Source organism: Diabrotica undecimpunctata, chromosome 5 (assembly GCF_040954645.1).
Source record: "Diabrotica undecimpunctata isolate CICGRU chromosome 5, icDiaUnde3, whole genome shotgun sequence".
Lineage (NCBI taxonomy): Eukaryota > Metazoa > Arthropoda > Insecta > Coleoptera > Chrysomelidae > Diabrotica > Diabrotica undecimpunctata.
This window is the reverse complement of record NC_092807.1, coordinates 145,437,165-145,453,422: the sequence shown is the minus strand read 5'-3', so window position 1 is coordinate 145,453,422 and position 16,258 is coordinate 145,437,165. Positions and strand designations below refer to the sequence as shown.

General features: G+C 34.2%; 2 protein-coding genes across 3 annotated transcripts in view; one reads left to right on the top strand and one right to left on the bottom strand.

Moving 5' to 3' along the window:
• LOC140441940 (EF-hand domain-containing family member C2-like) overlaps positions 1 to 16,258 on the bottom strand; it is a 79,999-nt gene that overhangs the window by 30,462 nt on the left and 33,279 nt on the right. Inside the window, exon 1 of one of the 2 annotated variants that reach the window (XM_072532949.1) lies at positions 5,437 to 5,593. The exons of the other annotated variant lie outside the window; for it this stretch is intronic. Coding sequence (XP_072389050.1) covers positions 5,437 to 5,490 — 54 coding nt within the window. The 5' untranslated portion in view covers positions 5,491 to 5,593. Of the gene's footprint in view, positions 1 to 5,436; positions 5,594 to 16,258 lie in introns of those variants that run through there. 2 annotated transcript variants of the gene reach the window in all.
• The window catches only part of LOC140441938 (extended synaptotagmin-2-B-like), a 78,498-nt gene continuing 75,442 nt past the window's right edge, over positions 13,203 to 16,258 (top strand). Inside the window, exon 1 of the mRNA XM_072532948.1 lies at positions 13,203 to 13,576. Within this exon, the coding sequence (XP_072389049.1) occupies positions 13,563 to 13,576 (14 nt within the window). The 5' untranslated portion in view covers positions 13,203 to 13,562. The remainder of the gene's footprint in view (positions 13,577 to 16,258) is intronic.

Below are 16,258 nucleotides of genomic sequence, written 5' to 3'. Positions count from 1 at the left end.
ATCTCGATAACTTTTTGGATATGCATTACCTAAAATGCCATCCCACTACAATCGAAAAAATACTAATAAACTTTTCCTAGAACCACTTTACAAATCGCAAGCCAATCTATATAATATCTATAAAGAATACTGTTCATCAAAAAATACCTCCGCATTCTCGATGAAAAAGTTTAATGAAGTATTTCATAGCAAGAATTTGTCCATTCACCAGTTAAAAAAGGACATGTGTGACACCTGTGTAACACTCCGTTGGTAATTTAAGTGAAGAACTTTACGAGCAACACATAAAAAATAAGGACAAAGCTAGAAATGAAAAAATGTGTGACAAAGGAAGGGCAGTAAGAAATGAATGCATTTTACTGACCGCTGATGTACAAGCAGTTAAAGTTAGTCCCTGTATAACTGCCAGTGCGATCTATTTTAAAACCAAATTGGAATGCCATAATTTCACAGTATACGACACGACTACTCATCACGCCACCTGCTACTGGTTTCCCAAAATCGACAGTGATGTTACAGCTTCCACTTTTGCCTCATTATTAATAGATTACCTGGAAAGACACTGTTTACCTAAGCGCTTACCAATTATTCTTTTTACAGACGAATACACAAGCCAAAATCGGAATGCAATTCTTGCCAATACACTGTTAAATTTTTGTATGCATCATGGCGTTACCAGGACTCAAAAGTTCCTCGAGGTTGGACATACGCAAATGGAAGGGGACGCGGTGCACAGTGCTATAGAACGTAAGTTGAAAAACAGAAATATTCATTTACCTAGCGATTACTTGGCAGCGACAAAAGAAGCTAGAACCCGTCCCTTTCCATATGAAGCTCTGATGATTCCACACAATTTTTTCAAAAATTACGCAGATGAGTCAACCTAGAGATACACAACTATACGACCTGGGCGTAAGGTTGGTGACTCGAGGGTAATGGACATTAAAGCAATTATGTACAAACCTACTGGGAACATCCAAGTTAAACTCAACTTTGATGATGATTGGACAGACTTACCATTACGACCACGGCAAATACCAGTCATTACGGAATACAAACCTATGGTCTACAGGCCTACAGGACCTTAAAACGGTCATACCATCTGACTGTCATGGCTTCTATGATTCCTTGCCACATAAATAAGTAGACTTAACACTTTTATTTTCGTTAGAATTAAAACTTTAGTTGTGAATATGCATTTTTAATAAAAGTCCATTTACTACCAACTTCCTTTCAGTTTCAATTTTATACTACCAATTTCTCCTAAGTCAAATATGTAAACTTATATTACTTACAAACACATAGTAACTGTATTAAAATATGAAAAAAGCTATAGTATTTTATCTTATAGAAGCAGGGTTGTGTAATATAAAAAATAAAAAAAATAATTAGTTTTTTCTCCCTCCTGCACAATTTCTATTTATGTAGATAGGAGGTATTGGCGGTAAGTGGTCGATATGTCGTAGTCAATATCGTGGAGGCACATTGAAAAACAGACAGACTCATGTCTATATAAAAAGAAGAAAAAGAAGAGGAAGTACTCAATATCCAAATTTGGCCATTGACCGAAATTTATACCCACAACGCGTTGTGAATTTCGTTTATTTCTCACATCGCGTTTCGGCTATTTTTGACGTGCACAGAACGCGTTAAGGGTAAATTACAATTTTGTTACAATGATCCACAATGCGAAACTACGAAGGCCGTCGGAAACATACGACGAATTTCACTTTATGGCCAATATAAATACCCACAAAGGGAAATACAGATATCGCATATCGTATCTTACCAGTAACACGAGTTTTATTCAGTGTAGTTCTGATAATTTCTATTACAATGGGTGAATCAATCAAAAACCTTAAAAAGGAATTCGAGGATGGTTTGAATAAACTTTACGTGGAGTCAAGTATTAGGTCTACGCTACTTTTAGAAGGCGACTATAAAAAAATTAATTTATGAAGTTAAAGAAGCATAAGAGTTGCGAAGATTTGAATATTATCGAAGACTCAATCGATATGAATTATTAAATATTGGAGAAAATGAACATCTGATAGCCAAAAGACACACTAACGAAGAGGAAATCAAATTTTTTGTTCATTGTGAGCAATTATTTGATATTGTGCATACAGCCCACATAAATATAGGACATTAAAGAGAAAAATCCGTTTTTTTTTAACTATGCATTAGGCACAGTCTTTAGGTACCTACCTTTCTCTCTCTCTCTCCCTCTCTGGCAAGTTCTTGTCAAAAAGTCTTTAAACATTTTTTTATTGTTTATAGTGTTACGATAAATTCTGACCCAAAACCGTAAATATATTTATTACTAATATTTTCATTCATTCACGTATTTTTTAGGTAATGCCTACCTGACACACGATGGGTCCCCCTTTGTAATAAAAACAACAATTCGAACCTTCTGGAGACAAGCCGATTTAACCATACCGGTTTTGAGAACAATTCGCCGCTCTGTCTAGTAGGCCGTAGACGTTTCTAGTCTAACGGTAGTGAATATATAACAGGACTTTTTGGAGAATAGAGAACAGTTAATTCTGAAGACGCGCTCGCGATATTTATTGTTACGCTCGCCTTTTAATAAATTATGTATATTTAGTGATAAATAAATTAATATCAGTTATTGTGCTTTTTAATGAATTAAGATAAGAACAAGACATTATAAATTAAATAGTCATAAATAAATATTATAACAATAGGAATGGAGCATGAGTTAAAGAAAAAATACGCAAATATAACCCGAGAAATTATAAAATTGTACCTTGGTAAATGCCTTGGTTGCCAAGCCTATAATTTTTAAATATATGAACTGTAGATGTCAGGTAATTATAAAGAGCTAATAATTTTTAGATATGAAAAAATAATATTAATCATATTGTAGGTTGACCTGATAGATATGCAAACAGATTCCGATGGTCCATATAACTTTATTTTAAACTACCAGGATAATTTGACTAAATTTTTGTTTTTGAGACCATTGAAAACCAAAATAGCCCTTACTGACCACTTGGTTGATATTTTTTGTCTAGTAGGTGCTCCATATATCTTGCAAAGTGATAACGGCCGTGAGTTTGCCAACTCGGTTATTGTAGAACTAACTACTATGTGGCCTGGTCTGAAAACAGTTCACGGTCGACCAAGACACTTACAAAGTCAAGATTCTGTAGAGAGGGCTAATCAAGATGTCCAAGATATGTTACAATGTAATACAAAGTTGTTCGTTATTGTTATTACCCATAACGGTCCGACGGTCTTCGTAGTTTCGCATTGTAGGTCTTCGCATTGTAGGTCTTCGCATTATATCCACAACGCGTTCTGTGCACGTCAAAAATACCCAAAACGCGATGTGAGAAATAAACGAAATTTACAACGCGTTGCGGGTATAAATTTGTGTCAATGGACGAATTCGGTTATTGAGTACAACATATATATTATAGTAACATTATTGTTGGTGTTATAAACGAGAATAGTTTTGTGAAAGGTTGCTACCTAAAGTGGAAATCATAAACAAAAAGGGGATACTATAACGATAAAATGAATTCTGAGAACTATAATAAGTAGCTGATAGAAAAATTACTCGTAATTTTGAAGTGGAAATCGAAACGTGAAATAAACTTAATTTTAAAGTAAAATTGTGGTTTATTCCCAACAAAAATAGTAAATTAAATTAGGATGTCACAAGAAAATAGCATCAGAACAATACTGTAACAATACAATATGATCAGTGCCTAAGCTGATGACATCAATATTGTTGCGATAACGTAAAACGTCGTACGAGAGACGTATGTAGCATTGAAAGAATCACCTACAAAAATGGGTTTAATAATAAACACCAACAAAACAAATTGCATGAAAGTAAGCACGCAACCACAACTCCTATGGCCACTTGTTATAGAAAATTATGCAATCGAAGCAGTTAATGAATTTGTATACATGGGAGCGTTCATCAACATTGAAAATAACACTTCTTTTTCATCTTTTATTCATCATATTGGCAATAATAACTTTGTTTACGGCAACTCGAAACAGATTAGCGTATGTCTCTAGATACCACTCTCGGAGATTTCGGAGCCAGGATGTTCTTCTCCGGCCTGGGCCTCTTCTTGCGACGATCTTGCCCTGTATTATGAGGTGTAGAAGTGTGAAGTATTTCTGTGCTCTTTTTCATTCGGTGTAAAACTATTTCACTTGTTATTCAATCAACCCAACTTATTCGCAATATTCGTCTGTAAATCCACATCTCAAAGGCCTCAAGTTTTTTCATTAGTGTTGCTATAAGAGTGCAGCTCTCCATGCCATACAGCAATGTGGAGAATATGTAGCAGTGCTAAAAATAACACTACCGCAGAGATTAACCGCAGAATTTGCATGGCTAACAGCTATTTTGGGCTTAATTTCCTTCTTAAATCCTCAATTAGGCAAAAGCCATAATAGGCCCAGTCCTAATATATGGTTCAGAGACATGAACTCTTAATAAAAATTAATGGAAACATGTTTCGAAATAAAAGTACTAAGCAGAAAAAAGCTCATTTTGGCGCCTCCCAAACAGGGGCGTTCGCCTACAGTGCATCCCTTGCAGGCCCGTTATCGCCGGCCCTGAAAGGAATGATGTAATTATTAGGTCTCGTTCTCGAAAAAAGTTTTTCCACGTCACAAAATTGCAAAATGTATATCAGTAGCAAAAGCTTTTCTCTACAGACAAAACAAGAATACAATTATGGAAGCCTAATAGAGCGTTTCGCAATACGTTATCTTGATCACAAGCTTATCTTTTGGAGACGGTACCATTATTTGGGGATGGTATTGTTGGAGAATTTACAGAGCTAATTTAGGTCAATTTAAGAATTAATGCTGACTGATAAATACGTAAAATCACTGAATATCATGTTATACCTTATGTCGACTTTATTGGCCTATGCAGTAAAAATAGTGATCTAGTTCGTTGAAGATGTCAGGACAAAACCAGGACAATTAGGACTTGCCTAGGAGAATATACGCTATTAGAACAGTAGGAAACACTAAGTATTAAAGTAGGTACTATTACGTTACTTTGTTATTACATGTTTAAAATGAAATAATGTTATTAAAAATCTGTAATTTATTTGATTATTATCAAAAAGCATAAAACATAAAATCATTAAAGAAATAAAGATCGAAAGTAAAATGCGCGATGTTTATAATGGTGTATAATATTTATATAAACAGTATGAGATAAAAATGACATTCCACACGGTCTTCAAATTATTAGACGAAAAATTGGTTCTTTTTTAGTAACATTTTCATATTAAATATTTAAGGTTAAATTACATTTATTACAGATCTAAAAATGTACCAGATACAGTGAAGCTATGCATTTCAACTAATGATAAAACTATTATTCATATTACGGCCATTCGAGTGAAAACGCGAATAAAATATACTTACATTTGGATTAAATGTGTAACCTGGTAAAAACGGTAATTCTGGGCACCTATACATTTTTCTATATTTGTATAAACTTAAAAAATATTATAAATTCCTCTACCCCAAGAGAGAATTTCTTCACTTGTAAAAGAGTTGTACCTTGTCAAATCATTTAGACGTTACTATGGTTTCCTGATTTGTCAATATTGAATGTAGGCCTTTTCATTACAAATTTTTGCAGCCATTTTTGCCTATTGTTTGTTGTAAACAAGCATGTTAGGTTAGTAATATAAATACCAAAAAAATGGTACAGTAGGTGGTACTGTAGACTAGTGCGAAGCTTCCATGTGTTCTGTATTTTGAAAGTTTAAATAATATTTTTAAAATTAAATACATTTTATTATTTGTTTATTATTGTAACTATATGTGTAATTTTAATAAACACGTGGTGAATCTATAGATGATTCAAAGAAACAAAAAATAATAATATTTAAGAATAACATAAGATCGGTGTTGGTTAATATCTTTATTATAGATTTTATTAAAATTGGAAAAAATTACATGTTGAATAATGGATCCCCCTCTCGTAAATGGACTCCTCCAACTATATACAGCGGCTTATCAAGGAGCTACTGTAGTAGAAGTAGTTCCACGAAATACGCTATTTCGTGGCACCATTTCCGTGACGCTCGCCTCAGTATTTTACTATAGAAAAAAAGTAATAATTTGAGTGAATACACAAGGTAACCTGGACCTCCCGTTATGGAGGAACATCGAGTCAGATTGATCACATCTTAATAGATTCAAGGCATGGAATAGATGTTATAAACTGCAAAAGTTATAGAGGCGCAAATTTGGACTCAGATCATTGCCTAGTGATCTCAACATTAAGGACTAGAATTTCAAACACCAGTAACGAAAATAAAATAAATAGAAAAAAATGGAATGTGCAAAAGCTGAGAGATGCGACAATTGCGGAACGGTACTCGGAAAACATTACCAACAGGCTAAGAAATCAAAATGTAGACAGTAGATATCTAGACAGATATAAACTCCTACTAGACGAGAATAAAGGAAGACAAAAGCAACAGCGAAAGATGAAATAGGAATAGAAATTTGTGCCCGTAAAAATCATTGGTTTGACGATGAATGCAACAATTTGTAGGGGTGTCAGTGGAGTTCCATATACAAAATACGCCTCACCGAACAATCACTAAGACGAAGTTCAGTAGCATGTTGCCGAGCAGATTGTTCGACGAGATCCACCTTTTCAGGGATTCGAAAAGTTTGAGGAGCTCCGGTTGGTCTTTTGTTAATAACTAATTAAGTCCAAAAAATCGACTACAGGAAACATATAGGTTCTTGTTATAGAGGTCCATACTATTCAAAATAACTGTCGTTTGCCTGGTGTGGTGTCACGAAAAAAACCTTATTTCCTTGGACTATAAGACACACATTCTATTTTATCATTTTATAAGTTATTTTTAACTCCATATTTTTTATAAGGAATAACTAGGTTTTTGTAATCAATAAATACATTAAACTAAACAATAATCAATAAAAGATATTTTTCAAAATGTTTGTTCCCACTTCCATTCTCTTTTTATTACTAAAATCCCACTAGACCTACATGATGTTTTTATGTTGCAAAAAATGCCATGATTTCCATATCAAGGGCAAACAAGCCGCTATGCCACTTACATAACCATGGCGAAGTTTAGGAGTGAGTAGAGTAACTTATACAGCTGTATTTATAACAGTTTCTGTCTTAAGAATAAATTAATATAATATATTATATGAAACAGCTTTCATAGCTTCTGTTGTCGCTTACCATTATTTAGATCTTTTGTATCTATCGTTTCCTTCTTAATGTTAGTTTCCCAGCTTGTGTTGTCTTCCACCTTTCTCCCTCTCAGCTGGTTTCCGATTTAACAATGCTTTCGAAAGTCGCTACTCATTCATTAGAACTACCCATATCATCTTGATCGTTGTTGTTTAATATCTTTATATTTTACATGTTCTTTCATTAACTAGAGTGAAACCCAATATCGACCTGTGGTTTTATGGTTTACCATAAAACTCACTCCAAAATCTCCTTGTCTTTCTGCTCCACAATGGTATAAACTGTGGTCTTTTATATTTGTGCATGCCCTTTAAATCTAATTTCTTGGAGAGCGGCTATGTCTACTTCATATTTCTGTAGTTCCTGGGCAATACTTTGCATTTTGCTTGCCTCGCAATTCCATCATTAAGTCCTTGTTCGTAGCTTTGGTCGTTGTCCATTAGCCCGTCCGGTTTGTACGTTGTTCATAGCACTCTTAATAGCTGAGTTTAAGGTTGCAACGATAAGACTACCAAAGAGAATTGAAATACTATTATAAAAATAATACCTCAATCAACCATGGGAGCTTATCGTCTGTGCTTCGCCTAGCTCAGTCTCTCAAGTGTGAATTCGTCTTGTCTTAAACTGTGAATTAAACCATGAACACTTAGCTGATAGCAAATAAAACAATTACTTAACTAATCATATTTATTAAAAATAAAAAAGAATATTTAAGTAGGCAAAAACGACCCTGCCAATGCTTTACATTAAATAAATTCGAACGATACTTATGGCATCGATGGGTGATTGTGTGGCCTCTCAATTAGATATTTAGGTCCACCTGACAGCTGCAGTCAGGTCCTCCAGAGCATGTTATTCCATATATTCTCCAGTAAATATCCCATAAAACCAATAAAGCCAATAGACTTCTAGAAGTATACCATAAAGCCAATAATCTCTCCAATAGTGTTCCAATTCAGCCAATAAACCTTCATAATACAGCCAATAAACTAAAATACAATAACAGCCTGTATTAGAGAAACATCAAAGGAGGTTTAACTTCCTTGCCATTTTACAAAATTACAATGAAACAAATAGCAGATGGCAAGGATTAAAAGAAATATAATTATTATTGAACTTAGCTAAATTTTGTTACGATTCCTACATACATATAATCGAAAAACGTGGCTTAAAAGAAGTGAGGTTATAAATATTGAAAATGCTGTCAGAATTATAGAATATAGATTACAATGAAAGTACTCACCCCAAGAGAATTCTGCAGACCATAAAATGAAGCTTATAATAATTTTTGCCTTCTTTTATAAATTTCAAAAACAGGCAAAAAATTAGATTCCCACTACGTTAGAAAAGTTGATTGACAGAAAGTAGGGAGACTAAAATGAAGTTAGCACAGATGACATATGACGTATGCCTATGATGATATTAGCATTAGCTCTTCTGGCAACATAGAACAGAATATTTAGTCTACCGCACAGATCACGTCTACCGGACAGAGAGAGAGAGAAGGCAAATATTAATTCTACGGGATAGAAAGAGAAAGAGGGCGCCAAGTACTTTTTGAATAAAAAATAGTAAAAAACGAAACTGAAGGTAAAGGAATTAATAAATTAATCTTCTTCTTTTGGTGCCTATCTTCTGTGGATGTTGGCAATCATGTTGGTCCATACATCTTTGTTGACAGCTGCTCTAAATAGATTTATGGTAGTCATTCCTGCCGACTGTCTGATGTTTTTCAGCCACGATGTCCTTCTGCGCCCTTGAGATCATTTGCCTTCTATCTTGCCTTGTAAAATTAGTTGAATTAGTTAATACTTCTCATTGCGCATCACATGCCCTAAGTATGTCACCTTTCTGATTTTCACGATGCTCATAATTTCCAGATCTTTATTCATACGTTGGATCACGGTGTTGTTTGTAACATGATGGATTTAGAAAATTCTGAGTATGCGGCGGTAGTATCACATTTCGAAGGCTTCTAATCGTTTGGATGTTGCCTCCGTCAAGGTCAAGGCTTCGACTCCATATAAAAGGGTAGAAAATACATAGCATCTCAAGACTTGTGTTCTTATATCAATGTTCAGGTGCATATTACATAAAATCTTCCTGGGGCGATTGAAGACAGCTCTCGCCTTTTCTATAATAAATTAATAAAGAAATTAAAATAAAATAATTATTTAAATATAAATTAATAAAGATGTGACGTTTATAACGTTACAAGGTAAACAGCTTATCGGCCTATTGCATTCCTATTGCCTATTCCGAGTCTAGTGCCAGGGCTGCTGATAGCATCCGAACCAGCCTCGGTTTACTCCGGTTATAATAGCTAGGCATTTCCTGCAGGCCAAAGGTGTTATGTAATGTGTTAGGTTCGAGTTATACCGCCCATGTTCGGTAAGGGGTTGGGGAATAGGAATTAGGGTTTAGGACAGCAGGAGTGCTGCTCCTGCTGTACAAGAGGAAGGCTCCGTAAAAGGTGGATATACGATGTAGAGGAAGATCTTAAAACAATGAACATCAGGTAGTGGCGAAGAGAAGTATCAGACAGGACAGAATGAAAGAACGTTTTTAAGCAGGCCAAGGCCCACAAAAGGTGGTAGCGGCATTGGAAGAAGAAAAAGCATCTTTATTCTATTTCCCCATTACTCTCTAATACCGATCCTAGGTACAAATATTATTAAATATTACTTTAAGAGGTTTTCCCTCTGTATCTTTTTTTTTTTGGATCTTTTATAAGCTTAAAAATAAGCTTACGAAAAAAACATTTCCTTTGCCACGTTGTGACCTATAAATTTTTTGCAAGAACTTGCGATTACTTTTCTTAAGTGGTCGGAAATAAAACCTTGAGGATTTCTTTTTTTTTGGCTTTTTCGATCAAGGCAAAATTCCTGTCACATTCCATATAAGTGTGACCTAGCTCAAGGAATTTGTGATGTATTTCTTTAATGTGGGTGGTATGCTATTAATTTAGTAACAGTAAATGGTAGGGTCCACAAGGAAACTAAGTTCCTGTAGTTGGCTGTATACCATATATTAAAATTTTTTTAATAAAATCCTTTATAAAAAGGTATATAAAAACCTAGTCGAGCTATGTTAAATAGACAAAACGTTTTCGGAATAAGTATTCCATCATCAGTGTCCTAAAAAAGTATTTAACCACTTAATTAAAACCACTTAATTTCATGTTCTTTTTAATTAAGTGGTTAAATACTTTTTTAGGACACTGATGATAGAATACTTATTCCGAAAACGTTTTGTCTATTTAACATAGCCCGACTGGGTTTTTATATCATCATCATCATATAACGGGGGTCCTACGGCGATTGCCGCTTCCCGCATTTCAGCCTCCATCTTTTCCTATCTCTCCAATCTCCCTCTTCTAAGCCTCTAGATTGCATTGTTTTTGTAATTTCTCTTCTCCAGGAATTTGGTGGTCTTCCCCTTTTCCTTCTTTCTGGCGGAACATACATTAAGGCTTTCTTTGGCCACCGCTCCTCCTCCATTCTCATCACGTGACCATACCATTGTAATTGCCTTCCTTGTATTCTATCTGAAAGAGTATCTCTAATTCCTGCACGGTTTCGTATTTCCTCATTCCTGATTCTTTCCATTCTCGATACTCGATGGGTTTTTATATACCTTTTTATAAAGGATTTTATTAAAAAAATTTTAAATGGTAGGGATTTAAAAAATGCACAACGCACGACCCTATCTCCTGTGAACCCCTGCCAGACACAGTTTCATCCCATGTGTACATGTAGCCTGCTCCAGTGAGCAACTTATGGATGCAAAAATTGTACATCCATAGTTGCCTTAGATAGAATACCTTTGATGTAGTAATGGCGTGGCCAACGTTTGCTGTAGATCGAAACATATTACCACTGTATTCTTCTAAGTTTTGTTGCTTTTAATATCCAATTCTTTCATACTCCATACATTTTGCGCCTTTCTTTGATACAGTTCTAAAGACACTGTAGCATTTTGAATACTAATTTCGTTTCCAGAATTCTTTACAATATTCTGCAAGCTGTCGCAGGTGGCGCTGCGGGGCTTGTGAAATCGCAAATCAAATTCACTCTTAAAAACATTACGATAGTAACTCATTTTAACGACTTGCTTATTATTTTCGTTACAATATTGCTTATATAATAAATACATCTTTGTAACGCTAAGATCTGGGGAAAGATATCGGGTATTTAAGTTATCTTTACGAGAGTAGTGGCTTTTGTATCTCGGGAACATATTTATATGCTGAATTACAAACAGTCTCTCGAGTATTTTGTCAATTTTGTTAACACTCTCTTTTTTTTCCCTTTTATCAAGCTCTGTTATACCAAATCTATCAGTTTTTTTCACATACTGTAGTAAACCGTTTATTACTAATATCAAACGTTTGGAGGAAAAATGCTTTACACATTCGCTTATTTATTAGCATGATTTTTGCAGATAAATTTTTTGCAAAAAACTTTCTTTTGCTTTTGCAAAAAATGTTTTGTAGATCCTTGATTCCTTCTAGCAACTTCTTCCTTTTTTTTATGCAAGACGATAAATATGCTGTTTGTAAGTCGTAATTGAGAAGCTTATAAAATTTATCAAATAGAGCTTGTCTGTCTACCTCAGAAATAATTGTGTTTCACTTATATCTGCATGTATGATCAAAAGATCTTAATAATTGCTTACTTTGATGGATGACTTTCTTATGTCCTACATACTGCTTGCCTTCGGTTCTTAGCTTCTTTTTTTCATTTCTTCTTCAGGCGCCGATATTCCTTTTTCGTTTTCTTGATTTACTTGGCATGACATGTGTAGATTTACTAGCACTGTTTGACTCTGACTGTACAGATTCTTCTAAGGAATGTACTACATCATCGTCTTCTGTTCGATACTCTTCATCTTCTTCTGTTTCATAAGGATCTAATTCGTATTCATAGGCATCTAGAAAAAAACGGGAACATAACCATAAAATTAAAGCTGAGATTATTAATTTTGATCTTACCCTCTTTGCTACCACTAACCTTCTCTAAAAATACAAGGTAATAAATATATTACGGTTTATATAACATACATCAACAATTCTGTACACAAAAACTTTGTAAACAGACAACGTCAATGAAAAACGCACTAGCCGCAACGAGCACGTTGAACAGTCTGCTAGAAAATGTTGAGTGCACAACTCACAACTACAACACAAACGGTACATGCGATAATATGCCCGTTTTGCTCCAACAACTATGTAGGAATTGTTAAGTAGGTTTATCTACCAATTAATAGATGGCACAAGGAGTAACTAAACACGCTATTATCGTTTTTGCTCTGAAAGAACATACACTCTAAAATGTCAATTATAACCTTTTTGCACTAACCCCTTCAATTGCAATTCATAATAAAAAAAACACTCGCTTGCATTTTTAGGTATAGGCCAGGATTCCTACTGTACGGACTACCCCATAAACAAATGTATTATTGCCCGAATCTGTACTCTTTACCCTTTTCCATTTACAGCTTATATTGTTTAGCCTCTATTCATTGTTCCGATATTATACCAATTTTTCGCATTTTTGTTTTTTAATTTTGTGTACCCATATCTCCCCCACATCGCAAGATTCGTAAGAGATACCTTGGCATTGTTCACATATTTTATAATTTCTAAATACAATCTTACATAAACAAGTGATATCCTCATTACAGTTCCAAAAACAAGGAGATAATGAGTAAATAGTAAACATTTATCTATAAAATACTGTTTATTAACAGAAATTTTGTAGGTAGAGAAGCTATATTTTTTATTGCCGCTCCTCGATTCTACATTTAATGTATGTTCAATTGAATAACAATAGCCATGACCTTAGTTCTCTAAAATGTAAATCACATAAAATACATTGTTTACTTTTAATGATCATATCTGTCTATTGCTTGCTTTTCAGCCACTACCTGCCATCGGTTGGTGCTGTTTCACCGTAGGAGAGGTGAATACGGAGATTACGGAGTCTCAAGTTAGTTTCCGCGGTGTTTAGAAGTTTGGAGGGCGATCATTTTCTTCCGTGCATTCTTATTTATAGACTAAACGGAATACACAAAACCTTGCGTGTGTATAAAATTTTATAATTCAACCGGTTGCTACATGGCGTGCCACAGTTTGGCACTGTCACCAAATAAAAATCAATGGTTTAGTTTTGTTTGTAAACTACTTTAACCTCAAAGCTCTGCATGGTGTTACTATAAATTTACGTTCAATAGATTTTCAGTGTTGTTTGAAAAAACTGTGTTCGTAGTAATTTACCAAATATAGTTTTCGATAACTTGTATAATGAGTGGGAATACGTAAGTATTTATAAATAGAATCAATATTTGCTAAGTGAAAAGCGATTGATAGGGCAGAAGTCAAATTTTTAATGTGTGCGTTTATAAATTGTACGGGGATCAATCAGTATTTCGTTAACAAATTGGACAACATTTTAAAATTTATATGCCAAATTGTTATTTCTTAGATAATACTGTATTTTTATTATTACTTGTATAATATTGTTATCGCTTATTGAAATTGTGTCAATGATCCTAGCTACTGAGGTACGTTAACCTAAACAAAAAAATTAAATCGAGCCGAAAGTAGCACTTCTCTCACAAAAATTAATGTGTACAACTTTGCGTTAAAATAGCTTCTGTTAGCAATACATGAATTCATCTATCAATAACTATTTTATTTGAAGTCATCTATAATTGATTATTTTAGAAGTAAAAACTTTTATTCTATTTTTATTCAGTCGTATGGTATGCAATTGCACCAGAGTTGTACTATTTTTATGGGAAGCCAAATATATCCGCAGCAAAAATAAATTAGATACGATGAAACATTTTAATGCAATCATAGTAATGTACCATTAATTAGTATATAATGCGAATAAACCAGAATTGTAAAATTGCAAAACTCATATATTTGATTTTTCGATTTTTGAAAAAATTAAACAAACCGTTGGAAACAATTTTTTTAACAATCAATTTTTCTGTCTCATCTTAATGAAATTTTGGACATTTATATAGGGTGTTTTTTTAGAGGTATAGAAATGTCAGTTGGTAACATTTTTTTAACTGTCGGCCATTTTGACAGCTGTCACGGGATTTATGTTAAGTTTTTTTTGGCATTTCAGCATAAATAGACTTGACGCCTAAACAACGCTTCCAAATTGTACAAATTGATTTTGAAAATTGTTATTCTGTTCGAGAAACGTATCACGCACTACGTCCATTTTATGGTCAACATAATTGTCCATCATAGCAAGTAATTCGATTAACCATGGAACGTTTTTGCACCACGTTTACTCTAAATTATAATATGCATCCACAGACACGTCGTACAGTGCGTACATAAGAAGTTGTTGCTGTAGAGGGTAGCATACAGGAAGACCCGAATCAGTCTATCTGCCATAGTTCACAGCATTTGAATACGTATCCATCCACTTTATGGAGGATTTTGCGGAAAGATCTTGCTTTGCGTGCTTACAAAATCCAACTCATGCAAGACTTGAAGTTATATCATTACCTAGCAAGGAATAGATTCGTAGATTCGGTGAGTGGGTCCAAAACGAAACTGCCGTGGATTTCGATTTTCATAAGCGAATTTTGTTTACCGATAAAGCTCACTTTTGGTTGAATGGCTACGTCAACAAACAAAACTGCCCTATTTGGAGGCAAGATAATCCTTAAATGTATGTTGAGAAACTATTACGTCCAGAAAACTGACTGTTTGGTGTGCATTATGGTCTAGTGGAATCACTAGACTTCTTCAAAAACGATGCTGGCCAGAACGTTACAGTCAATGGTGACCCCTATAGAGCCATGATTACTGCCTTTTTCATTCCCGAATTGATCAACCATGATGTACGTTGTCGTTTTAATAAGGCGGCGCAACATGTCATACAGCTGATGCCACGATTGATTTATTGAAGGAAACGTTAGGTAACAGCATAGTTTTACGTTTCGGACCGTGAATTGGCCTCCAAGATCGCGCGATTTAACACTGCTAGACTATTAGTAGTAAAGGTACTAGTCTACGCCGATAAGCGTGAAACGATTGACCACTTGGAGGACAACATTCGCCGCGCTATTGCCGATATACGGCGACAAATATTAGAAAAAGTGATCGAAAATTGGACCTCTAGATTAGACTACGTCAGAGCACGCCATAACGGCCATATGCCAGAAATCATATTTAAATTATAATGCCAAAAAGTTATCTTTCGAATAAAGTAAATTTCGTCAATTTAGAAAAATCATCTTTGTTTTATTCCATTTCAAAGTTCTATACTTATCTCTAAACAATCTCTAAACATCTCTAAACATCTCTAAACTAAAAAAAAAAACACCCAAAAGAAGACTTTAAATTTGATGTGCATTCTTTGGACTGCTTCATTGGAGGATAAAATTAACTAACTTAAGAGCGTAGGCGCAAAATTTCGGGCCAATGCTTTTTAAATGCATTCATTTTTTTCGAATAATGAGAAAACTAACAAATATTTTTGAAAAATTTAAACGCAGAATGAAAGAATACATTATTACTGAGGGCCGAAAGTCCCTGAAAACTTCTATAAAGTTTATTTTGATAAGTTACAGGGGTGAAAAAAAAAAAGAGAAAATTTAGTGTGATTTTTAATTTCAAATATCTCGTTCAAAAGAAACTTTTTGTTTATTCTAAGGGACTTTCGGTCCTCGGTAATAATTTAATATTTCATTCTGCGTTTAAATTTTTCAAAAATATAATATAAAACTATGATGGACAAATAAGGATTTTGTTTGAGAATATTTTGGTCATGTTATTAGAAACAAGTGGCATAGGTTGCCCAAGAACACTGTCTTAATATTCTTCAAATTATAGAAAAATCCCGTTTACTATAGAAACATATTTGTGCTTTGTTGACGATCCCAAGGCCTTTGATAACGTAAAATCGGATAAAATGTGACATATACATAGAGAAATTGATACGCCACAACATCTATCTATTTTATATA